General features: G+C 41.1%; 2 protein-coding genes across 2 annotated transcripts; both read left to right on the forward strand.

Annotated features, from left to right (window-relative positions):
• The first annotated feature begins 293 nt into the window (after positions 1 to 293).
• MED6 (mediator complex subunit 6) lies at positions 294 to 16,755 on the forward strand. The gene is made up of 9 exons (XM_029964368.1): positions 294 to 363; positions 1,854 to 2,057; positions 8,329 to 8,488; positions 9,511 to 9,602; positions 11,829 to 11,911; positions 12,614 to 12,722; positions 13,105 to 13,220; positions 13,975 to 14,002; positions 14,575 to 16,755. The coding sequence occupies exons 1-9, from the start codon at positions 294 to 296 to the stop codon at positions 14,703 to 14,705; spliced, it is 993 nt and encodes a 330-aa protein (XP_029820228.1). The 3' UTR covers positions 14,706 to 16,755.
• A 4,567-nt stretch (positions 16,756 to 21,322) lies between these two features.
• Positions 21,323 to 24,086, forward strand: LOC103761036 (disintegrin and metalloproteinase domain-containing protein 20). The gene is given in 2 exon segments (XM_018082359.2): positions 21,323 to 21,458; positions 21,461 to 24,086. Coding segments are annotated over 2 exon segments (2,301 nt in total). The 3' UTR covers positions 23,626 to 24,086.
• Positions 24,087 to 26,205: the final 2,119 nt, after the last annotated feature.

Genomic DNA, 26,205 nt, shown 5'->3' on the forward strand with positions numbered 1-26,205 from the left:
TGGACAATATGAATAATTAAAATAGAGGTTGAGTTCCTATTTGCTACTGAAGAGAAATGGTTTGCACAAAAATAGAATGAGACAGGGCGTCAGAGATTCTCCAGAAGGGTGGCTGTTATGTCGGTTGGCATTTTTGCCCTTCAGGAGGATTGTTCATGACAGGGATATTAAAGTATTTGGTTTAGAATGGCAACCTATCATAGTATTATTTGGAAACGCTCTGGTGAGGATAACACCAGAGAGATGTGTCTGGCAAAGGTTCAAACTGCTGACAAGTAGCAGCTACCTAGGGCATGGGGATACGCAGTGTACATGCATGTGAATTACCCCATGGAAAAGTATATTGCACAGAATATTATCTCGGTAATGAAAATGAGCACTCAGGAATCGTAAAATTGAAAAATTAAGGTTAGATTCAATTTTTACTGTATTTGTGCCATTAAAGACTACCAAGTGCTGTGTTTTCATAGCTTTCTTCTGAATTCAGTGCTACAATTGAAAAGTGCTCTTCTGTTCAGTAGTTTTTTTTCCACTGTTCAATCTTTTTTACTTATTTTTTGCACAATAAGCAAATCATTTTTTGAAGAGAAGATCATTTTTCTCAGGATACTTACCACCCCAGCCTCATATTTTTGCAGACATTATTAAATTTATTTTCATGAACCACTCAGAGCTAAGGAGCATGTCATCACCTCCCTTTTAGAGATACAGCCTTGAGGTACTAAGATTACAAAAATCTTATTTTGGGTGATTAAAGTGTGAGAGATTTCAGAGAACTTGACTTCTCAGTGTGCAGAGACTTATAGAACAGACAAAGCATGACCATTACTGTATTTGCAACAAAGGCTCAGCGCATCTATACACCACGTTAGGTTGAAAAAAACTTCATTAATGTAATGCAATGACTATATCACTGGCATGACTAAAGTCCAGTTTTCCAAAGCAGCATTATCGTGCCTGATCTTCTCACTTTCTGTAACCTTCACTTGGTACCTTCACATCTTTCATCACCTGAAACACATAAACAAGTGTTCTTCAGGCAGCTCTCCTTCACAGAAAATAAGCCCAGAATATTCGCAAGTCAGATAGTGACTCTAACATATTGAATGAGACTGGAAACCTTGGGGGTGGAGAGCCGGGGGGAGGAATATATGGGTTTGCAACATAATGTTTGTCTGCTAATGCACTGGTATGAAAGGACTGAATAAAGAGCAAATAAGCAGCATCAGCTCTGGTTTGGTCTAACTTTTTGATTGCTCTCATACAATAATAATATCCCTTTCCTGTACTTTATACACACTAAAGTACTTGTGTACTTTATTCACACAGATCTCTAACAAAAGGGGAAGAAATTCCATCACTAATTACCATTACGTGCCATTAGCGAGCTGATAACCTCCAGACTCACTCAGACCCTGCTGCTGCCAGCGAAGGAAGGGCCGATCTCGGCAGCCTCTGCAAAGGCTCGGGCAAGATGAGTGCCTGGAGCTATGCTAGCATGACACAAGGATATTGGATGCTGTGTACAGCAGATTGATAGATTGTAGTTGTCAATCTAAATAAAAAGCTCGTTAATCTTTAGTGCATGTATATTCTTCCACTCACTGAATGTTGTTCTTCACCCTGTAAATGACCAATGGTATCACTTAAGAGCCAAAATGCCAAGGACCAAACCTCAGGGCAGGAACCATGCAGTATTCTGATAGTGTGATCTCAAACATCCCACATTATTCCCATATGGCAAACTAAATCAGAGATACCCCAGCCAATTCAACCAGGATGACTGTGATGCCGAGCAGCAAACCCGCAGCCTGCATCTCTTTTACTCCGAAAGTGACTCCGGCAACAACCAGAGAGTCAAGATCAGGTGAAAACGACTGCTCTTCGAGCGAGTGCTTCCCTGTCCAGCAACTCGGCCCCGGGATCAGGAACCTTCTCCCACCACATCCACAGTCCCGCCGGGGCCGCCTCCCCGCTTCAAAGCCGCTTCTTCCTGCGGTTCGCCCGCCCGGTGAGGAAGTGCGCGGCGCGGCCATGGCTTGCTGTGGACATCCGAGGTAGGCCCGGGCCGGGGGCGGGCGCTCGGGGCTCGCTCCCGCGGCTCGGGGGCTCTGCCGCCGCCGCGCCCACCTCCGCCCGCGGGCGGGGAGCGCCTCCGCGGGCACAGCCGGGCCCCTCCGCGGGGCAGAGCGCGGGGGGCGACTTGAGGAAGGGCTCGGTGTGATGGTGCGGCGGTCCTTGGAAACTGTGCCCAAGTAGCGTTGCTAATGCATCCGTGCGGTGAGATGAAAAGCTGCCCGAAAAAACAGTTTTCCGGGATATGCAGCGGGCTAGGAGGGTGTGCCGAGGGTCACCTGGGCAAAGCAAGCCTCCCTTTGGTAGGCTCTGCCTTTACAGGTGGGATAAGCAGGTCCTGGGGTGAGATGGTGACATAAGGGAATAGCTAAGAAAAGAGAGTTTCAGCTCTGAAATGTGGAGGGAAGTAGGAAACGCGGGCGTGTGTGTGGGACTTGCATGAGACCAGAGGAGGGAGTGAGGCTGCTAATCTTAAAAGCATTTTAGGGGGATGTTATGAGGGAGGCCAGATGTTAGGAAGGCCAGAAAGCAAGCTGAAGTAACTGAGAACGAGAAACATTTGTGCGAGAATTGAGGGTTACAAGGAAAAAAGAGATAATGTTTTGAAGAAGGGGTGATATTTGAATAAAGTATTAAAGAAGGTTTATGTTGTAATCAAAATAAAAGTTACATTACTGTGAAGAATTTGAACTTTGAGAGAGGAATTGGGGGTTGAGAAGGCAAGAGAAAGGAAATTATTTTTCTTTATAAGGGTGACTTATTGGAATCACATCAGAAGCCTTTGTGGTGGAGTCTCAGTGATCAAGAGCAGATATTTAGGGAAAGCTTGTGAAGAGTCAATTTTGGTAATGCCACAGAGGTTTTCTCCTTTTTTCTTTAAATTCTTAATGATATGTGTAGTCCTCTGTGTTTTTCTGACTACCTTATTTGAGATTACAGGAAGGAATTATTTGGACATTTAATGGAGGAGCACTGTGTTAAGTTATTAGCTGGTGTGAGGACCTTCTGTCTTAATCCAGATCATTTAAGCTCCCTCAGAGTCTTTTATCTGACATGATTTAATATATTAAGTAGATTTTGAGGCATACTTATGTTTTTAAGCTGTCTGCTGTGGGTTAACCCTCGCTGGATGGCAGGTGCCCACCAAAGCCACTCTATCACTCTTGTCCTCAACAGGACAGGGGAGAGAAAATAAAATGAAAGGCTTGTGGGTCGAGAGCAGGACAGGGAGAGATCACCTGTCACGAGTTACTGTCATGGGCATACCTGACTCAATGTGGGAAAATTAATTGAATCAGATTAATTAAATCAAATCAGAGGAGGATAATGAGAAACAAAACAAAATCTCCCCTCTACCCTCCTTTCTTCCTGGGCTTAACTTTACTCTCAAATTCTCTACCTCCTCTCCCCTGAGCAGCAAAGAGGGACAGGGAATGGGGTTGTGATCAGTTCAGACATGCTGTCACTGCTGCTCCATCCTCCTCAGTGGGAGGACTCCTCACACTCTTGCCCTGCTCCGTTGTGGCATCCCTCCCATGGAGGACTGTCCTCCATGAACTTCTCCACTGTTGTTGTCACAAAACAGGTTCTTTCACCCATTGTGCAAGAAGCCCATCCACACACAGAGTTGAGGTATTTGATTTATTGCTCTTAAACCCTGTACCAGCCTATCCTCCTTAGAACGAGGCTTCTTTATTGGTGTTAAATTCAGATTGACAGTCTCTAAGCAGCCAGGGTACTGCATCCAGGGTGACGTGTTCGGGTTCCTCTCAAGTCTGGTTCCTGGTAAATAGATTTGAGCTTTCTATGCCTTTTCCTATGAGATGTATAGCTGTACAGAGTTCTCCAAAAAAGTTATTTGTCCATTTAGCTCAACAACAGTGGAAGAAGACATTCTGGATATAGAAACTTGTGAGTCAGTTTAGTCCAACTGGACACTCCATGAGTGTCAAGAATGGCAGTAAAGCTCTTTTTCCCATTGCTCCAATAATCAGTATCATAACTTTACTTAGCAGGCCCTTGCAGCTAGTTATTACTGATTATGTGGCTCTGCTGTCAATCAGAAATCTATTGTTTCATTCCCTGCTTGTACTGGAACTAGGAGACCTGCTGGGGATGCCCTGGTATTTTCCCCCATCCCCTTCCCTCATTGTCAGAAATTCTCTGGCGTCATAACATTTGCATCCTCTAGTTGACCCTTCCTGCCTACAAAGAGCACATTGCTTCAGGCCAAAGGTGGTAGCCCTTTCAGAGCCCAGCCCCCCTGCCTGTTGCTCTCCTTTCACCATCTTTAATACAGTTCTTTTTTCTGTCACAGTTAAAAGGTATTCCATATAGCCTTCATAACTCCCCAGTTAGGATTATCAGGCAGTGAAACAGTTTACAAAAGGTGGTATGTTCCAGTAAAACAGACTCAAGCCTAGCCACTTTGGTTATATATTTGAAAAATGAATGGGGTCAGGTAAGGCTGAAGCTGATATTAATATTCCCTGAATTCAAGAAGAAGGGTTAGGAATTAAAGTAGAATGCTGGATGATCAATGGATCTACCTATAAAAAGGCATCCCAGTTTTCTGTGCATCATACATCAAAACCAACAGTGAAAAATCCAAAATTTTGCACCTCTGAAAAGTGGAATTGTTGGTATAATTTTAGCTTATGCCTTTGAATTTAAATGATATTCCCACATTATGCTGGGCCCAAAGTAGATATTGCTGACACTAAAACCAACCGTATTTTTGGCAATCAAAGAGGCTGAGAAAATTTTATCTCCACAAATTTTTGAAATTGGACCATGTGTGATCTAAAATACAGGTCAGCAATGAATTTTGTTTAATCCATCTTGGTCTCTTAAACTGGTGGAATTAATAATGCAGATTAATATTCTGCACTTAAACCAACCTGCTTACAGTTTTTAAGTACCTCCTATGCAGGATGAGTAGCTTGGTTACACGGGTGATCCCTCACTTTTCCAAAATGACCAAGACCTTTGCAGCCCCCAGGGCTGGGTCAGGATGGACATCACCCCCCAAGGGACTGAAGCAACTGTCCATTGTCACAGAGAGCATGGCCTCTGACCCGCCCTGTCCTCTGGGCCAGCTTTGGGAGGTGGACAGGATCTGCCAGCTCTGCAGGGCCTGGCAACTCATGGGGCTGCTTGGCATGGCTTGTATTGCACTTGGCATTGGGAGAAATGTGAACGAGGTGCTCCAGTGTGGGTCCTCCACAGGGTCATAAGTCCTGCCAGCAAACCTGCTCCAGTCTTGGGCTCCTCTCTCCATGGCACCACAGGTCCTGCCAGGAGCCTGCTCCAGTGATGGCTTCCCATGGGGTTGCAGCCTCTTTTGGGCATCTACCTGCTCTGGTGGGGGATCCTCTAGGGGCTGCGGGTGGATCTCTGCTCCGCTGTGGTGCTCCATGGGAACAGCCTGCTTCACCATTGTCTGCACCATGGGCTGCAGGGGAATCTCTGCTCTGGTGCCTGGAGCACCTCTTGCTCCTCTTTCTTCACTGACTGCAGAGTTGTTTCTCTCTCCTTTCTCCAGCTGAAATTGCTGTTGTGCAGCTTTTTTCCCTTTTCTTAAATACATTATTGCAGAGGTGGAACTGACATTGCTGATGGGCTTGGCCTTGACCAGTGACAGGTCTGTCTTTGAGCCAACTGGCATTGGCTCTGTGAGACATAGGAGAAGCTTCTGGCAGCTTCTCACAGAAGCCACCCCTGTAGCAGCCCCACTACTAAAACCTGGTCATGCAAACCCAATACCCTATCAGGCTATTTTACTGTTCTCTTAGTTTATCAAAGCCTAGCGTTGGGCTATCCAGCCGTCAAGGCCAGGAACAAGCCGTTGTGTGAATTACTCTTCTTTTTTGCTATGGTTTGCTGGCTTGTCTCCCAAATTGTCTTGAAATTCATGACAGATTGGCAGTATTGTCACAAGCACTTTACTTTTGCATCTGTGATGCAAATTCCACAAGAAATGCTTTGAACAAGATGTCCTATTTTTGAAATGAACAGGGAAGCAGGAACACCATCCTTTCTTTCTCATACCCAAAATAAACAGTACTCCTTTCAGTATAACAGGCATGTCAAGTTCGAGATTGGTTTTATTCTTCCTCCCTTTTTCCAACAATAGTTTAAGAGAACAATCTTGCTAGTTATAAAGGCAGTTGTAAATACTGGCACTAAGCATCTATGGATAATTGAACCTTAGAGTCCAACTTTATATTCCATTTTATGATACATTTATCAGTCTGTATACAGCATTATAGCTATATATATATATAGATCTAAAGCTTGCCTGACATTCCCCAGAGAAATGCAGTTCTTATTAAGCATACAAACAAGAAAAGTTTGTATTTGAAATATACTGTGAGAATTTATTATGATAATAATGCAAGCACTTCATATTTTGTGTGTTTTTTTGAAAGGAAAGCTTTTTTGGCTTTGAAAGGCATTTGGAATAATCAGCGTTACCATGACTTAAGTGCTTAATAATGGATCTTAGTGCTGTGTTACTGAGATTTCCATTTTTATAGTGAGGAGAGAGAATAGTGTGTGTGAAATAACATGAATACCTCTAGACCTCCTGCTCCCCCACCCAAAAAGAGTTAGGCTGGCAATTCTAAGATGAACAAGGTTTATGTGTAGCTATTTATGCTGCATTTGTCCTAATTAGCTGAGCAGGTAGTGTTACTTAATTAACTGTTCCTCAGAGAAGCTGCTAATAGTGTATGAACTGACATTTTTGGGACTGATCCGGTCATCCTTGAGCATGCTGAATTGTCACAGAATTGCACAGAAGTAAAATATTCTTAGCGGAATGATGAAAGTGGGAGTTCTGGGTAAGTATATAATGTGTGAGCTTTAGGGAGTGGTTCCTGTGCAGAGGGAATTTCAGTTCTTTAGTCAGTCTTCAGTGACATCTCATCGCTTACATTTTTTTAAATCTAAACAATACATGTCTTTTCCTGCTTTTTTGTGTCTTGGAAATTCTATTTGCTGCTTCTGCGGTTTAAAATGGATGAGTTTGAATGTGTTTTTTAAGGTGCCTCATGGATCTCCAATGTTAGCAGATTTGTTGACAATGAAACTGATTGTTACACTGGTTTTTTTTTGTCTGCTTGAGGAATATGCTTTTGCTGCAGTGTGATAATAAAATTCAGAGACGTTAATGCAAATTTCCCTAAATCTGTAGGAATTTAGCTGGCATGTAATGACTTGTAGGTTATTGAATATGTTTCATTTAAAAAGCTTGCTTTTTATATAATTGTTAATGTTCTGTATTTTGATTTCTGTAATACCTACTGAGTTGTGGAATAAATAATTTTCTGCAGGCAAATTGGCAGATTAATTATATAGCCAGGAATAGAATCTCTTGTTCAAGACTATTGGGAAACATCTGCCTAAAGATAGCATCTTTGTATCTGCTGTTGTTTTTTGGGGTCAGTTTTCTTTTTTTTGTATAATAACAATCTTTGAAACATCATGATGTTATATATTTTAGTAACAGAACATATGAGAAATGTTACTAGTAACACTATTTTGTTTCACTCAGTAGTTTACACGTCGGCTTTAGCAATAGAAAACTCTTGGTTTAATCTGTAGAGTTCTACCTGTTTTTCAGTATCATAGTTTACAGCTTGGAAACTATTTGTAAGAAATAAATTGTTTTAAACATGATCAGGTTCATATTTAGTGTGGACTGTATCATTTCCACTCCACCCTCACCTCCATAACTGATTCTGACCTAGTTTAGTAAATTCAACTTACTTACCAGACTTAGTTTTCAAAAGGAACCATGCTTTGTATTGGCTTTCTACTCAGCTAATGCTGTGTTTGGAAAGTAAACTTGTCCATAATACTGCTGAGTCGATGCAGTATGATAGTATTATATGCAGTGTCAGAGCCAATTAAGTCCCAGCAGCACAGAGCACATACATGTGCACACACATGTGCACACAGACCCTGCTCACGTTCTTGAGACACAAAGGTGTGAAGTGGTCAAGGAAAGAAAAGTGCAGTCATAAAAAGAGACTGTTTCTTTTGTGTACCTCCAAGAGAACTGCAACAGGTTAAAGGTTATCAGTTATTATTTGAACTCTTTGAAACACTTTTAATTATAACTGGTTTGTGTGAGGCTGCGTTCCATCTCCTTTCTCTGCTGTAGTCATTAACTGGTGGCAATTTACTCTTGGATGGATTTGCATGTTTCTGGCTGCTTTAGTACTCAGTGTAGATTTATCTTCCCAGACAACCTCCTAGGAATTTCCTGGGTTGACAGCTCCTGGATTCCAATATTAAACAATGGGAGTGTGTTGGACTATTTCTCAGAGAGAAGTAACCCCTTCTATGACCGAACATGTAACAATGAAGTCGTCAAAATGCAGCGGATGACCTTGGACCATTTGAAGTAAGTTGTAATTTGCAACTGCTTCCTGTGCAGTGTCCCTTGTCCCTCCATCCAAAGACTTTGATGGTTGAATGAAAGGATGCTGGAAACCTCCTTCTGTTCTGTACTTTTTAGTCCCACCACTAGCCAGGGAATCCAGCTTTTTTTGTATTTGGATGTCTTCTACTTTCTCTTGTGCTATTTCAAGGAGGTGTTAAGCATGAAGTATTCTGTGTATCTTTTGAGATTCCAGTAAATCACCTTTTAGATATTTCTCTGAAATAGAAAAGCTGCCTTCTCTCATTCTTCCAGCTCAACAGAACCTGAGTAATGGTAATGTAGTTAAATATTTTTCTGTGGTGAATAGGGTTTATGTTAGGGGATACTTTGAGTTCATTAATAGTTTGTGTTTCCATATCCTGCTGGCCATGTGCCATAATCAGTACATAATTCCTCCGAATAGCTGGCTTTTTAGTATGGATAATAAGAGTAGTGAGTGTTGTAAATAATCACATCACATCTGGCTGTGTAATGAGATTGCTGGACATGCAAGTTAACTTTCTTTGCAGTTCCCCATCTGTTACGCTGAGCACAAGATTGAGAACTATTTAAAGACTACATAATATGATAGGGAGTGTGCAAGCAGAGCTAAAAGTTCATTGGTAAAGTCCCTTGTGCTTGGTTGTGGTTGCAGAGAGGCTTTTACACCAGCCATGCAGATGGTCACATCATACATGGATTCTTAGTTGCTGTGTTTAAATGAAATTTCGATGATGATAGATTGTTATCTTTCTTGCCATTTATTTGTTGCTAATATGTTCCACTTAGATGTTGTGTCAGGTTGTTATAACTCCTTTTGTACATGCACCTAGGGCTTGATAGCTAACTCAGGAAATCTTATGCCTTTATTTACTGCACATTATATAGAAGAGCTTCCAAAGCATCAGAACTTCATCGGTTTACTGCTGGGCCCCTTGGTTGCTCTTCACATCCTACAGATTTTACTTTGAGGAAGATACTTATTCTGGTTGCATCTTTTTCAGCCAGATGGTTGGAGTGGAGTACATCCTTCTCCACGCTCAAGAGCCCATTCTCTTCATTATCCGAAAGCAGCAAAGGCAATCTCCAACGCAAGGTATGGTCACTCAGTTCTTCCCGCTGTTGAGAAGTCTGATCAGTTAGTCGTTTTATCAGTTCCTAATCTGCATCTAAGCACTTCTGTTTCCCCTTTTCTGTCTTTACCTTAAATCTAACTGGAAGGGCCTGAGGCTCTGTGATGGGGCAGGCGTACTTCTCCAGCAGCGCCCTGCGGAGTGCCGGCAGCAGGGACTGCCATCTTGTGGTGACATGGGAAGAGCAAATGAGAAAGTGCTGCCCCGTGGTACATTTTGCCACGGGAGATTGGTAATAGCATTCATTCCATGTCACATTTATCTGTTAGGCTATGCAAGAGTGTTGATTTCTTATCGTGATGGAATCTTGTGACAACAGCACCACTCCTTACAGGGTCACTGATGACCTTTTCAAGATTTTAATGCAATACCTTAGCTTTTTTTTCCCCTGTCTGCATGTAACTGGCATAATTATTCCTTTTTAACCTCGAATTTGTTTGTGTGTGTGTGTGATTAATCAGATAAGTAGTCACATTTCAGTAGCTATTGGACTATCTTCTCTGTTTACTGCATGCTTATATAAAATAATTTAGGTTATTTCAGAGTAAGCTTTATAGAAAGGAAAGGCAAAGTTAGTGCAAGTTATTTTTTAACTTTTTTTTTTAGGGATTTAAACTCTGCATATGCATTTTGGTCTGGTATGGGACTTTACCTTGTCTTGCAATGCTGCTTATTTGCTTATATTAGGTAATGACCTCTTTATATTGCAGTTCCATATTGAAAAAGAACATACGTGATTGATTCTTTGGTAGATTTGAGTTATTTCCTTATTAAAGGTTTTGAATCTAGCTTCCAGAAGGTGAGTATGGAAATATCATGCAGCCCTTAATTTCTGGTTTTGACACCTTTTAGATCAAGATTGGATTTCCACAATATGTGTGTTCAAACTTGTGCCATAAGGCAAATGTATGTTTGGTGGAACTTAGCTGGGACTTGTTTGGTAACATCTTTTTCTCACTGTGACTGTACAGTTTGTGCTGGGTACCTTGATTGAGTCACACAGTTCCCTAGCTCAGATGTTACCCATGTGTTTCATTTTGTAATGGCACAAATATTAGTGTATTTGAGACATGGGAATAGGGAGGGAAAACTAAAATTTAATGAGTTCACAGCTAGTGTAGGGTACTCAAATACAACTGGTGCAGACCTGTCTTATGACTTCCGTGTGTTTTTAAAAAACATGTATTTATATTTTAAATTCTTTAAGACAAGTTTTTGCCTATTTGAAGTGATTTTAGAAAGATCTTTAGATCCAATGATTAGGGAGAGTAACCTGTCTAAGAAAGTAGGCTGCTCTGGTACAGAGCTCTGAGACAGTAAAGCTGCTGTTCTGTATCTTGCTCCACTTGTAAGGAAGTGCTGAGAATCTTTTTTTCTTTTGAGGATAAGTGGGTACTGGCTGAACTATGCACCCAGCTGTCTTGGACTGTTAATTTAGGCAGGTGTCCAAGCTTCATAAAATGCAAGTACTGGATGAATTGTTAATACAGATGGAGGAACTGCAACAAAGGTGTGCACAGGTAAAGTCCTTAGGAATGCAAAGCCGATAGCATTGTGATTGTTGCTCAGTTGAAGAATGTTTGGCAGATTTTTACGGAGGCAGTTGTGATGTTTCTCTGCACTGCATCTCTCATGAACGAGAATTTTGGATTGGTTAGTAGAGGTTCCAAATCTGATTTAGCAAATGCCTTTGGAAGGTAGTCTTTTTTTGGCAAAATGTTATTAATTTAGAAAGGCATGGTCTGTGTGTGTTTAACACCATTTGATCTGGGAAGTCTAGCTGAGAGGATTGTATGAGTTGGAGAAAGCTGAGTCCAGAAGAATGAGATCTTACAGTGTTGTGGGTTTATGCTGGTAGCCAAGGCAAGTGGAATTACTTCCAGTGCAGTTCACTTGACTCTACTGGTGTGGCTCTGAAAACTCCAACTCTTGTGAGGCCAGTCATTTGTTTGAAGTCTTAAAGCTGATTCTCTTCTATTTGTTAAACAGACTTTGGGGTTTTTTTTTCTTCTTATCAGTCTATGGCTAAGCTGCAAATAAAGTGCCTTGAAGGAAAAGGTTAAGAAGAGAAAATTTTGTGATAAGATAAATATTGCAATTTCTGCTGTTACTACTTAAAATCAGCAATAAATACACAGTCTTAAACCAGAGCTTTAAATTGATCTTGCCCTTTTTTTTTCTCCCCACAGTTATTCCATTGGCCGACTACTATATTATTGCTGGAGTAATTTATCAAGCACCTGACTTAGGGTCTGTCATTAACTCCAGAGTTGTAAGTGTTCTGTGCATTTGATGTGTACTGGTTTGTGTTTGTTTTTACTTTTGTTTTTTCTCCAGGCTGTTTAAATCTTTCCTTCGCTTTTGTGTAGTAACAGTGCAATAACTTAAAACCAAACCCCCCTGGTTAATATTGTGTGCATCCCACATGAAAATAAAAGATCCTGTGACAGTGCAGTATTGCCCAAAAAGTGAGATACATTGCTTAAGGATGAAGGATCAGAATAACTGAAGCTACACAATTGCTAAAACAGCATCAGGTTTGAATAATTAAAAGAAAAATTACTTGACAAATACATATGAAATAGTAACTAAATACATATTCAGTGAAGCTTGCTTTGAAATGTGAATGTTGATGTTAAGCTAATGTAATATATATTTTTAAATGAGGCTTACATTTTTAAGCTGATGTGATGGTATTTCTTTTTAAATTGCATGCTTGGATTTGTTTTGATTCCTTCTGTCTCATAAACTACTGCTTTTGCAAGTTTTTCTCTGCCAGTTTAGAAGAGCATTTCAGAAAATGCCTTGTGAGCACCAGTTAAATTATATTCTTGGTCCAAATCTAGATGTCCCAAGTTCCCTTCCCAGAATAAAAATTAATATAGAACGCTAATTTTAAAAACTCTGCTTTCAAAAATTTATATTGTATTTTCTCCTTAAATTCTAACACTGCCATATGTTCCTGTCCTGAAAGCTCACTGCAGTGCACGGAATTCAGTCTGCTTTTGAAGAAGCTATGTCTTACTGTCGCTATCACCCATCCAAGGGCTACTGGTGGCATTTTAAAGATCAAGAAGAAAGAGGTATGATTCCTAGTTGCTCCTGCATACTTTGGAAGAGGAAAGGTAATGTAGGGAAAAGCTTGAGGCGATGCATAGTGATGGTGTAGAGGTGAGGTGAAGTGTCTAAAGGGTAAGTTAGAGCTCCCTGTGTGAGGAAACAAATCTTGTTCTTCTGTGCTGGTGGGGATGAACATTGAGGCATAGGTGGGACATGAAAATGGTGAGCTGAGTGTCAACAAAGTGGGCAACTGTTCAACCCGCTGGAGGCCAGTGTACATTTTCATAAGTCAAACAAGTTTGTCAAGTGGTAAGGTTAGAGGAGAGTCAAATACCAACTTGTACAACAAAGAGCTGCTAAAAGAATTTTTAATACCTCTTTCTCTAATGTTTCTGTGACTTGCAGAGAAAGCTAAACCAAAAGCCAAGAAGAAAGAAGAACCAAGTTCCATTTTCCAAAGGCAACGGGTAGATGCTTTGCTTTTAGACCTAAGACAGAAGTTTCCACCCAGGTTTGTTCAGGTATGACACTTAAAAGCCACAATATTACTGTAACTTAGTTAGGAATTAAAAGACAGTTATAAGTACTTGAGTAGTTGAAACCGAATAGGAATTTTGTGTATTTCTGCAATGGTAACATGGATTAGATAATAAATTTAAAATGGAAGGCCCTGATTGAAGCGTAAGATTCCCCTTTGTAATTGCAGGAGTCATTAAGACTTAGGCCAAACTATGAGAGTATTTTATTATACAAACTCCTTATCTAATAACAGAGGGTCTCAGCTATCAGGTTTTTCTGCTGCTTCCATTTTCGTGCTTTGTGAGCTCAATCAAGTCACCACAATATTTTGTTTTAGTTGCTCCATTGTTCTGAAGACTCATTAGTGTGGAATTCTTGGCATTCTGTGAAAGTTGTTGTGATTACCTCTGATTGTCTTTGCTAGCCATTTGTTCCACCAGGTGGTCTGCTTGGGAGCAAAGGAAATTATGTTTACAGCATCTCACAAAATCATTTGCTCCTCAGATGTGGTAAAGACCAGCTAACTGCATATTTTTGCTTTAGTGTTCTTCCGTTGTAAGAGGAAAAACTTGATGTTATAAAATGTTAATTGGATTTTGTTTGAAGTGTATTTAGTGATCCATTCTACCCTCAATTCATATTTGTAAGAGTGCATTGCCTGGATTTTATTCCAAAATTAATAGTTGGAAAGGTTAAAAATTATGATTTTGGTTCCCTTGATGTGTTGTTTTATTTTTTTTTCTTCTTCTCCTACAGCAAAAGCCCGGAGAAAAGCCTATCCCAGGTAAAACTCTAATATTCTCACAAGACATAAAAAATAGCCTCTATATGGCAGTATTTTCCAGTTGCCATGTAAGATCCTTGCTGCTGCTACTGAGGTAGTTTGGAATTCTGACATTGCCTAATTGTGCAAAATACTGGATAAGAGTTCTTTGTGAGAGCCAGAATGAAAATGAAAAAAATGTGTATTCTATTCCTACCCTCACTGGAAAACTGGATTGCCTCAAGGTCCAAATGCAGGCAGTGGTCTTTGAAAGTAGGAGGAGGGTGAAAGGGTGAATGAGGAAACAGTTTAGTCAGTCCAGCATCTTAGTAATTTTGCATGGTACTGGAAGCTCTAGAAAGCCTCTGAAGACTTTCAGTTGATCACAAGCAACCTCAAAACAGGAAGCGGATGAACTCTCTTCAACCTATTCCACTTTTTCACACATAAGTATGAATTTACTCCCTGCTTATTCTTACACCTTTGAAATTAGTTTTGCCCCTTTGACAGCAACAATATTTTCTATGTGCTCAGAACAGTATTTTAGCAATAAAAATCAGAGGTTTGACTTTCTTTTACTGTTACATCTTTAGTGGATCAAATCAAGAAGGAACCAGAACCAGCCCCTGAAACTGTCAAGCCAGAGGAAAAAGACACTGTAAAGAATGCTCAGCAGAGTGCTGCTGCTAAAGGACCACCCGAAAAACGAATGAGGCTCCAGTGAAGGGAGAAGTTGTACTTCTGGATTTGTCATTACCTGAAAAACAGGAGATTCTTGCTCCCCTTTCTTTATGTTTAAGCTCTTCCACTGAGGCTGACAATTCAGGAACTGAAGTCCCTGTAAGAGCTTTTTCTGTAGAAACCTCTCATGCAAATGTTAATGTCAGGATGTGAGCTGCCTCAAAGAAGGTGTTTTCAGTCTTCATGTTTTTTTGAATGTCGGCTTCTGAGCATGGTTTTTACATGGACATATTTAGCAGCCTCTTGAAAACTTTACAAACTCTTGCATCCTTTGTGTCTAAGTTTCCTATGTAAAAAGAAAAAACTTTTATATATATTTATATATATAAAATCAGAATTCTTGGCAAATAAAACTCCTGGCTGCTGGAATGCCTTTCTTAGATGTATACTTTGTTAACAGCAAATACACCATATGTGCTGGCAGCATTATTTTTGCTTGGCTACTGGAATATATTTTGAGGAGGAAAAGTTCAACTGAAGGATTTAGGCTGCCTGCTATAAATTGCCATGCCTTTAGTATGCTTGGGATAAAGATAAAAAATTTGATAACTGGAGCCTCAAATCCGTGTAATTAGATGTCAGACTGCACTCGGTCTCCAAATGTTCTTTGGTACTCATTTGACTTATAGGTTAAACTGACACTTTATAATAAAACCTAGTGTTCTGTGAGAGAGATTCGTAACAAAACAGGATAAAATTTCTTGCTGTGGCACACTCAGTGAAGCTGCTCATATTTCTAATTTTTCACTGTAACTCAAATATATCAATTACATCTCTTCTTCTGTGCTCCTAGCACTTCCTTACTCCTTGATTAGACATCATCCTTTTAGACCTGAGGAGGTAGGTCAGTGGAAGAGAAACACCACTGACAGCTATATGCTTATTGAAGCATATTTATTGCACAAACCTTTTTTTTAATTGAAATAATGGAGCAATCCTCAAAATAGCTTGCTTGCTTTCCACAACTGTTACCTTCTTTTCTGTAGTAAACTGTAGTAAGCAAGAAAAAGGTTTGTACATAGCAACCAAAATGTAGATAGGAAGGAAGACTAAGATATGCTTAGATGGCTGTGCCAAATTTATTTTCAGGTTACAAGATACTCTTTTTCTGTTTCAGTAACTTAGCTACCCACTCAGAGCTATTTATTACTGAATGATAGAACAACCTGTCAGAACTATTTATTATTGAATGATAGAAAGACCTATGTCATTTTTGTCCTGTAATCCAAAGCTGTAATGTTAAAGATGTAGATAAGCCAATTCTCTGCTGAAGCAGATACATATCTGAAATTCATATATTGGTGTACTTAAGTGTGTATTAGGTTTATTTCATACCTGGGTCAGGTTTGAACAGCTATTTATCCAAATGTTGATGGAAGCAGATAATAAGCTAGTGTGAACTATTAGGTCAAGTGAAAATATAGAAAGCATTTATTCTGGGATGCTTAAAACAAGACAGAGCTAATTGTTCAGCATTGAATCACGACAAGGTGGTGCGAATATCCTTAGAACAAAAGGGTGTTGGTTCCTTCTTTTATTAAAGAAATTCCTCTGAAAGCAAGTAGCTGAAGAAGCACCAAAGCCATCATCTCATCTACCCCAATGATGGAAAGGAAGGGTCTCCAGAAATAAGACCTGAATGGTGAGGAACCTCAGGAGTCCTTGCTGTTGATGTTCAGAATGAAGTCCTTGGAAATGTCCATTTGAGGAGCTGAGGAACCTGTATGTAATTTGGAAAAACTTAAGCAAGAAAGATAACTAGACTGCATTGTAATGAAGATCTGGAGTGTTAGGCTTTGGTTGTGGGGGGTTTCTTTTGGTTCTTTTTATTGTTGTTGTTGGTTGTTTGTTTTAATGGAAAAAAATTATCTATTTGTATACCAAGGAAATATTTACCACTACTAGCAGAAGAAAGATATCTTGCTGAAGAGACGAACAGCTGTGGTAAAAAATGGATGGTAGAACATAGTATGAGCAAAGTATTCTATCAGCCACTGGACTTTACCTGAAATAAAGTGTATTGTACAGCTCAATGTCTGAAAAAGAATTCCTCTAAAGTAGGGGGGTTTGAAGAAGGGCAATAAAATGAGTAGGAGAAAGTTTCTCCTATGATGGTACTTGGAGGACCAAGACTTCAGTTCCTTTGGAAAGAAAGGACAAATACCGAGTGTTTGTAAAACTGAGTAGTGAAGCAAATAGGAAAGTAGAGAACTCTTGTTCCGTCTTGTAGTACAAGAACAGAGAGACAAGTTAATGAAGCTGAATTGGAGTTAACATTTAGACTGAATCATATTCCATGCTCAGAATTTGAGCCAATTCAGAGATAAGGGCCTGAAGGGGCAGACTGTCCTCATCTCTTCATCTCTTAGCAGCCTTTTTGCGTTCTGCAGAAATATCTGGTATTGGCTGGTGTCAAAGGGCGTTACAAAGAATGGACTTCTGGTCTGATCCCATCTGAGGTAAAGTGCTAGCATCTAAGTTATTGAGAGGACAGAAAATGGCTTCCATTCATGAAACAATGCATTTAAATGTGATAAGCCTCTTCTAGGGGAATGATCTTTTCCTGAGAGAATTAGATTATAAAGCAGTTAGGGATGTTACTAATGAGTGTGCCCATTTCTTAGCAGCTGTCCAGTGCTGAACGTTTGCCATACAAGGGACTGAAATACCTTCTGATCCTGTTACTTGCTGACCAGATATTCTAAAATAATTTTATCAGTTAAGTGAGCTATGATATTAACTTACTGAAATGACATTATGTCAGATATTACTGTTAAACTCCAAGTAATTTACTGTTAAAAAGAAGTTAAGCAGCTATCTTGTAGTCAATAATGTTTTCCAGTGTGTAAGAATCTAAACCTTTTCTCTTTGATATTTATAGGCTCTCTCTTGGTTTAGAGCTTGACTGCTGAGGTCCAAAGTCCTTCCAAAGGACCTTCAGTATTCGTAAAGCTTATAGATGAAAGGGAGATAAGCCAGCAGTTCTGAAATTTGCCCATGCTCCTTTTGCATAAAGGAGAGATTTGGTCATACTGTCTCTACTTTTTGCTCTTAGACAATAACCATTCAGACTTCAGAAGGGCTTTTCTAAGTCACAGGGTAGCAGGAGCTAAAAATTACCTAGAACTCTAATAGAAACAATTCTTCTCATAGTCTGAAAGTACATATAAATGTGTGCATACCCATGAACGGTTATGCATGTATTGTATATATGTGTTTATATATACACATACATGTAAAAATCCAGCCAAACTGTAGGAAGAGGGTTAGTCTAGCTACCTCAATTTACTGTGTAAAGCTAATGGTGTCTCAGGTGCAGCAGAAATACTGTCATTTTCAACTTTTCACTAAGTAAGGTCTGACCAGGCTATGTGTTGCTCTTGCCCATTTCTCTTTGCTACTCTGCCCCTATACTTCATATTTTAGTAACCTTTTCCCAGCAAAAATGTTAGATGCCATCTGGACAGTCAGTACTTGTTGTTTGCCAAAGCAAGCTGTACTTGGAGCAAGGCTAGAAGGGTATAGGCAATAGGAGGGACAAGGCAAAGGGGATAGAATAGCTTTATTTTGAGACATAGAGGTTCCCTTTGAAGAAAATGGTGAAGATATATTATGCAAATAGACTATGGTTTCACTGAACCAACAGGTGGTTTCTGAACAAAAGTTGATGTGATACACTTTCTCAGGGTTGTTTTCATTATTTTTTTCAATAGCAAAGCAAATGATAACTAGGCATTCAAGGTTCAATGAATCATAGATGGATGGGTGGGGGGGAGAAATTTTCCCAGTGGGATGAGTTATGACGTATTAGTGATTTCTCAGCAATCAGGTGGTTAAATTTCTTTCTAGCAGGACAGTGGATTTTAACCTGTGGTCCACAAGGCTCCTGGGGTTTTGTGACCTGTTCCTAAAGACTCAACTGAAGGTAAGTGAGAACAGTAAATTTCTCACTGGTAGGATTCAATTCCATAGGAGCTTGCACCTTCACTGGAAATTTTAGGGGGCTACTAGATTGAAAAAAATTTGAAAAACACTCATGAGGAAGCCAATTACACCTGCCGAAGAAATGTTTCTGCAGTTGAAGTAGCAAAGACTGCTGTGATATTTTTTCCCTGCTCTACTGTAATGCTAGTCATTTTTTCTTCCCAACCTGTTCATTGTCATGCAATGAGAATCTTTCCCTCCCTGCCCTTTGATCTTTACCTGGTCCATACAGAAATGCAAGGGTCTGGTAACCTGAACATAACAGTGAGATCACTGTATAAAAATTATGTAACCTCAATGCCTAAGGGCTTGCTTAGGTGCTGAATGCAGTGGCACAAAGTTACATTGACACTACCCCACAAGAATAATCTGCCATGAGTTCAACAGTGGAACTAGACTATTTTCTAGTCCTAAATATAAAAAAAGAAAGAAAGTAGTGGACAACTTCAGGTTGGGGGCTTGTACAGGTGGCAAGGGATGTCTTTAGCAAATTGGCAGAGTGATTTAGTAGGGCCTTTACTATAACTTAAGGAGTCATCACACAGGAGAAGTATGTATTTAAAAACAGCACTACAGACATTGCATACAGATTATATAACAGGATTTTTCTGTTATTGTAGTCTGAGTTATATATATTTCAAAAGACATAATCTGACATAGTTTGCAGCCTGGGAATGCAAAACTAATAATTGAAAAACAGTGGATCATTTTTCAGTAACTAGCTGCACATAAAAGACTTCACAAAAAAAACCAGTTCCTATAATTTTAAAATTAATAATAAATCTAAGGCTAACACACATCATGGATTTGAATGTATATCTAGAAAGATCCTTCTAGATGGATCCTAATAGAAGCAGGCATCCTGTTTTCTTTAATCTGAGGTACTGTATTACAAAGTGTATGCTACTAATGCTGGCCATACTTGCAAGGAGTGAGCAAGGTGCCAGTTCACAGAGTCTGAAGTTCCTTTGGACAACTGTTGGTAACCTCCACAGCTGTTGGTTAGGCCTGCCAGGTGCCCAGCTTAGAAAACCATCCCACTCAGGACCCTGGGGCATGAGGCAGCAGAAGGAGGCTCTGAACATTTTGCTTCCTGCTTCTCTCACTGCTCAGCCTCCTGAGGGGCAGTGCCTGTCTCAGATAGTTTGAAATGTTAAATGTTGCTGCCTGTCCCAGAGTGATGGTCAGCACATAGAAACTGGTCTTGAAAAGCACGATTCCTGAGATGGTATGGGGTGGTGGGAGGGTGCACCTCCTGCAGCTGAGGAAAATAATGGCCATAGCAGGTTGGACTTCATGCCAGCTGTGTTTTCAGCACTGAAATGAAAGTTTTGAAGAATTCCCAAAAGATAACAGCTGTGGCTATGCTGAATCCCAGCAATATGTGCCAGAAAACCGGTGTGCAAAGCTGTGTTGCACAGGGCATCCTGTCCTACCACAATCCAGATCACTGTGTTCTAGCTGTGTCTTGATGTCATCATGGCTAGGCTTCACAAACGAAGATTTGGGAAGGGCTCTACCCACATTTGCTACAAATGCGCTGGTGACTAAAAAGGCCAATGCAAAATAGACTGGTCCAGTTGCAAAAGGCACAGCAGAAAGACTCTTTAGGTGGCATCAACAAGACATGATTCTTTCTGCGTTGTCTTTTCTCCTCAAGAGTGATCCTGCGTGCGTTCTCAAAAGAAGCAGCAGTGTTATATAGTGTGTCTCCAGACCTCCCGATTGGAGGCCAGAGTAGACCAGTGATGATGATGTCTTGATGTAGCTGTATCCCAAAATGAGAATGGCAGCCAAGTGGTAGAGGTACCTGTAAGTATTCTCTTTCCAGTGCTGTGCAAGCACAAGCCTTTAGAAAGGCCATGATGTGGGAAAATGGCTGCTGCATCGGTTATGTCTGTAATTAAAGCATATCGTTGTAGGTATGTAGCATCTATGGTGTAAATAGGCTTGAGGTCTTATATTTGGTGCTGTTAATTTGCCTCTATATTATTGAATGTAGTGGAAGTGAATTACCCTTATTCTATCTTTTTTTGGAGGGGTGTGTATAGCTGTAAGTAGCTATAATAAGGCAGACACTAAGAAAGGGTACCACAAGGAGTATTTCTATACTTTTTCATTTCAGACGCTAAACTTTTCCAGATATTCTTTTGAGCTGAAAATAGCCTGTTTCTGATGTCCACTCACAAATTATCCTCTAATAGAAAGAGTGAAAAAAGCAAAAGCCATCCTTTGAGGTTTTAAAACAGATTTTCCCACTTGTGGCCTACCCAAGAATGATCTCCTTGCTCAACACAAACATCTGTGACAAGGAGTGTGAATCTGAGCTGGGGGCCTCTCTATGTCTGTTCAGAAGGAGAAGCACCCATTAATTTGAAATGAAGCTTATAAAAATATGGGAACGTGCTTGTGGAAGGCTAATTTACTCCTTCCTCCCCCCAAGAGCCTCTGTCCGTGCTGCAAGGCAGCGATGTGCCCGCGGCCGCGGGTGCCATTTCCCGCGGGGGCCGGGCCGGCACGGCGGCAGTTGGAGCCTCGGGCGGTTCCTCCCGGGCCGGGCCTTCTCGGGTTCCATGCCCGGTCGGGGGCGGGGGGCGCCGGTGCCGGGCGGCAGCGATGGGGGCGCTGCCGGGGCTCCTGGTGCTGCTTGCTGCTGGGGTGCTGGCGGGTGCCCCGGTGCGCGAGGGGGCGCCGCCGCCCCGTCCCTCGCGCGTGGTGACGGTGCCGCGGCAGCTGAGCCCGCGGGCCGGCAGCGACCCCCGGCCGTGACCTACTGGCTGAAGGTGGCGGGGCGGCCGCGGGTGCTGCGCCTGCAGCCCCGGCGGGGCCTGGTCTCCCGGCCCTTCACGTTGGTCACCTATGGCAAGGACGGCACCCGCCGGGAGGAGCACCCCTTCGTGCGGGACAACTGCTTCTACCAGGGCGAGGTGCTGGGCAGCCCTGGCTCCCTGGTGGCCCTCAGTGCCTGTGACAGGGGCCTCCACGGTGTGCTCTGGGTGGAGGATGATACCTTCCAGATCGAGCCCATCCCCAACGATCCAGCCTTTCGGCACATCCTCTACCGCATGGAGGAGGCCAACAACCACATGGGCCCTACCTGCGGACTGACCCCTGAGATGCTGCAGCACCAAAAGGCTGTGCTGCCCTGGTTCAAGGCTCCAAAGGCAGAGGAGGAGAACGAGGAACTGAAGGACTGGTGGACACACATCAGATATGTCAAGATAGTAGTGGTCGTGGACAATGTGCGGTTTGTGAAGTCAGGCAGGAACAAATCCGAAGTCTTGAGGCAAGTCATGGAAGTAATCAACATTGGGGACATTCTGTACAAACAGCTTTCTGTCCGGCTGTTTCTTATGGGATTGGAGATATGGACCGAAAGCAACTTAATAAATATTACTAGATCTCTCGGCAAGGTACTCAGTGACTTTAACAATTGGCGAAAGTCAAACCTGTCCCGACGGATGCGCCATGATGTTGCTCACTTATTTGCATTCCAGAGCTTTGGAAGCACCCTGGGATTGGCATATATAGGGACAGTGTGTGATAACCACTGGTCATCAGCTGTTGCTTCCTTCACTGAAAAAAAGTTGTCCGGATTTTTTATCACATTTGTCCATGAGCTGGGCCATAATCTTGGGATGAGCCATGATAAACCAGACTGTAAATGCAGACGAGAGAAATGCATTATGTACGAAAGCAACGCTGACACTGATGCATTCAGTGACTGCAGTTACAAATACTACTTTGACCTGCTTGTAAATGGCGCTGACTGCCTTCGTCAACCACCACCACCAGGCGCTTTCTACACCTCGAAGCGTGAATACTGTGGGAATAAGATATTAGAAAGTGGAGAGCAATGTGACTGCGGTTCAGAATCAGTCTGCAGAAAGGATCCTTGTTGCCACCCGAACTGTACGCTTACTGTAGGTTCAGTCTGTGCGTCTGGAAAATGCTGCAAGAACTGTAAGGTCCTTCCAGCAGGAACACTCTGCAGAGAAAGTACTGGCAGCTGTGACCTGCCAGAGTATTGCAATGGGATTTCCCCTCAGTGCCCACTGGATGTCTACCTACAAGATGGAACCCCTTGCAAAGATGGTGCTTATTGCTATCAAGGAAAATGTTCTTCCCACAGTAAACAGTGCCAGGATCTCTTTGGCAAACAAGCTAGGGCTGCTTCTTTAGATTGCTTCAAAGCAGTGAATACTCAAGGTGACCGGTTTGGGAATTGTGGTATTCATGACAATATCCGTTTTACAAAATGCAGTATTGAGAATATCTTATGCGGTAGGATTCAGTGTGAAAACATAGTCAAACTACCTCCCTTGCAGAACCATGTAACGCTAGTCCAAACTCCTGTTGGAGATAAAAATTGTTGGGGTCTTGACTATCACGTAGGGATGCCAGGAGCTGACATGGGAGCTGTGGAAGATGGCACACCATGTGGTAGTGATAAGCTTTGTATCAACAGGACGTGTATGAATGTATCAGTGCTGAACTACGACTGTAACGTGACAAAGTGTTATGACAGAGGAGTGTGTAACAATCGTAAGAACTGCCACTGCGAGTATGGCTGGGCTCCTCCATATTGTGAATTGGAAGGATTTGGAGGTAGCATTGACAGTGGACCCCCTCCAGCCAGGAAGATTTCTCAGAGAGCAAAAGTAAGACTAATACTACTTACTTTTTTTTTTCTCTGTTTCCTTGGAGTAAACCTTACCATGCGTTATAGACAGGAAATAGTAGGATGGCTTAGGAGGATAAAGGCCCAATTCCACAGAATACTGCAGTTATTTCAAAGACTGAAAAAACCAGAAGTACCTAAAGAAGACTCACCTGATGGTGAGTCAAAATCTACTGAAGACCAACAAGCAAGAAGACCAATGCTCCTGGGGAAATCTCTCTTTAGCAAAGCCATCTGATAATATCATCAAAATAATTCAACACATTCCGAATAGCTCTAATCTCATATGATATCATTAAATGCAGAGTAAAAGTTATCTTTGTTTAATTTAAATTAATAAATGTAGGCATTAAGGCCTGCTGTTCTTTGTACGCTGAGCTCTTAAATTGACGTAGTTAGGTAAACTGTAGGTAGAGTGTTTATGCTTCATATCAACAGTTTAAAAATGCAAACTTCTTAAATAGATAAGATAAATTATCTGTAGATAAATTATTTGCTTCAATTTACTCCTTCATCTAATGCTTTCTTTGATTCAGGGAGAGAGATGTTTGTGAACATCTTGCTTCTGTCATTCGTTAACAACTAAAGAGAAAATATTGCTCTTGCAGTCTCCACTGGGTTCCTTCCAACACGAACCATTCTATGATTCTATGATTTAATTCGCATCTGTGACACACAAACAGGCAAGAAACAGGTATTGCAGTGGATGCAGGTGTCTGTTTCATTAGTATTTCCAACTGTTTACAGGGAGCAGCCTTTCAGGAGGGAGGTAGACCAAAGGAAACAGGGTCTTCATTTTGTGAGACAGTAGAGAAGGATTATCCAGATCACACCAGTAAGCATTACATTTTTGACCATCAGATATACATCAACAGTGTAGTGGCACCAAATCTGACATTTCACAAGAACAAATTGTCTTTATTTTCTGGAAATTTTCCAGTGCCTTGAGTGATGGCTTCTTCTGAGAAGTGTTGTGTATTTTATTGTCACTAAGAGGAGCTGTCTGTGGGGTTGCACAAGTTAACTGAATTTCTAAAGTATTCGGAACTATTCTGCAAGAGTTTTCCCCACCCAGAATTCCTACAATATTTGATAGATGTTTTATCTGACTTTCTCATGATGTTTCTCTTGGTTTACCATGTGATTGTTTCTTACGCTATAACTGAATGTATCCTTGCAGCTCTACAGAGTGCCACACAGAAGCACTGTATTTTTCATTTTTTTTTTAACACAAGATAAAATGTGTCTAACTTCTGGAAAAATATGAGGGACGTGGAAATACCATTCAATAAGTTTTAATTTTATTATTTTATATTATAGCAGTGACTAGATCTTTCTATCAGATCAGCATGAAGAGGATTCTGTAGTCCACATTACAGACCTTTTTTCTAAAGGTCTGGTGTTTCTGGATTAAGGGCTATAATGCACTTCTCTGCTAACAAAAGAATTATTTGTATTTAGGAAGCAAAGAGGACATTTTTAGCAAACATTCTATAAAGGCAGGATAAGTACCCCAATACTTGCAACATTTGGGAAGAAATATGTTGGTGACTCTACAAATGATGATGGTCAACTCTAGCTGCCTCCCAAATGTGACATTTATGTTTTTAGAATACACATTTTCCTGTAATACTCTTTTTTCTCCATAATTATGTCCTATATGAAAAAAGGGCTGGTTAGATTATGATTGGATGTGAAATACAAAGGATGTGATTCACAGTGTTTCATGGCTTTTTGTCTAGAGCAAATGGATCCTTACATAATTATCTATATTTGTCTGAGGAAATGAGGTAACACATTGTTTGCTCAGCAGGCTGTGCTTATTGTCTTGATAAAACATGGATAATTTTGATTAGATGAAGAAAACTTAATCCTGTGTTTATGTCAAATGACAAGATAACTGCCCCTTGACTAACACCACAAATTTATTCCTTATAGCCAGAGACCTTTTTCTGGGGAGCATAGGGGGAGTGTTCTCTGAGAAATAGTAATCGTAATGCAGGTGTTGCTAACAAGGGATACTTGATAAACAAGGGGGTTAGTCAAAAGACAGAGACAAAAAGTAACACATCACCTTCCAACTAGCTATGCAAAACTGGTAAGTACTGGCAGACTTTTTTAAATTTTGCTTTTTAAATAGATGAAGAGTGGCAGAAGTTTCAGACTGCCATCTTTATGGCTGCCTATTGCTGATTGATACTGTACCATAAATTGCCAAGTATAGATCTGTGCTGAGACCAGAGAAAAGTTAGAGGGTCAGGGAGTTTTTATTTACAGACCTGCATGCTGAAGAGACAGAGGTGTAAATGAAAGCACAATTTAGGCTATAAGCAAGACAAACACATATCCCAACAAACCTAGTCTGTGTTTTATAAAAAGTGTGAGCTGCCTTGCTAAGGTTTGCTCTTTGAAAATATTGTTGTTTCTCATTTTACTATAGCTATGAATAACTTGGTTCCTTTGGTAGTTTGTTAGAAATGTCGCACTACTCTGAAGACGCTGCTCTGAAGGTGCTAGGAAGGTTCAAGTTTAATCCTAATCTTTCTGGTTTCCCCTTTTTTCCCCTCATAGTTTTAATTACCTTTTAAAGTGCTTTAAATGGATGCTAGAACTTGGTTAATGTATAAGTCACTTGAACATGGAAGAGGCAGCCTGCAAATGCTGCTGCACTGTCTCCCAAGAGATGTGGGTCAGTGGAGTACTTGAAATGGTGCTGGAGGAAATAAGAAGACACAATCTGGTCCAGTGGAAGGTGTCCCTGCCCCTGGCAGGGGGGTTGGAACTAGATGCTCCTTAAGGTCCCTTCCAACCCAAACCA

The sequence above is a fragment of the Manacus vitellinus genome, unplaced genomic scaffold, assembly GCF_001715985.3.
Source record: "Manacus vitellinus isolate BGI_N305 unplaced genomic scaffold, ASM171598v3 scaffold_6_pilon, whole genome shotgun sequence".
In the NCBI taxonomy this organism is placed as follows: domain Eukaryota; kingdom Metazoa; phylum Chordata; class Aves; order Passeriformes; family Pipridae; genus Manacus; species Manacus vitellinus.

Excerpts from the sequence above, each read along its gene's own strand:
- MED6 (XM_029964368.1), top strand. The coding sequence starts at position 294 with ATGGGGATACGCAGTGTACATGCATGTGAATTACCCCATGGAAAAGTA. Across the intron at positions 2,058-8,328 it reads GCTTGCTGTGGACATCCGAG|ACAACCTCCTAGGAATTTCC; the intron begins GTAGGCCCGGGC and ends TTATCTTCCCAG. Across the intron at positions 11,912-12,613 it reads CTGTCATTAACTCCAGAGTT|CTCACTGCAGTGCACGGAAT; the intron begins GTAAGTGTTCTG and ends CTGTCCTGAAAG.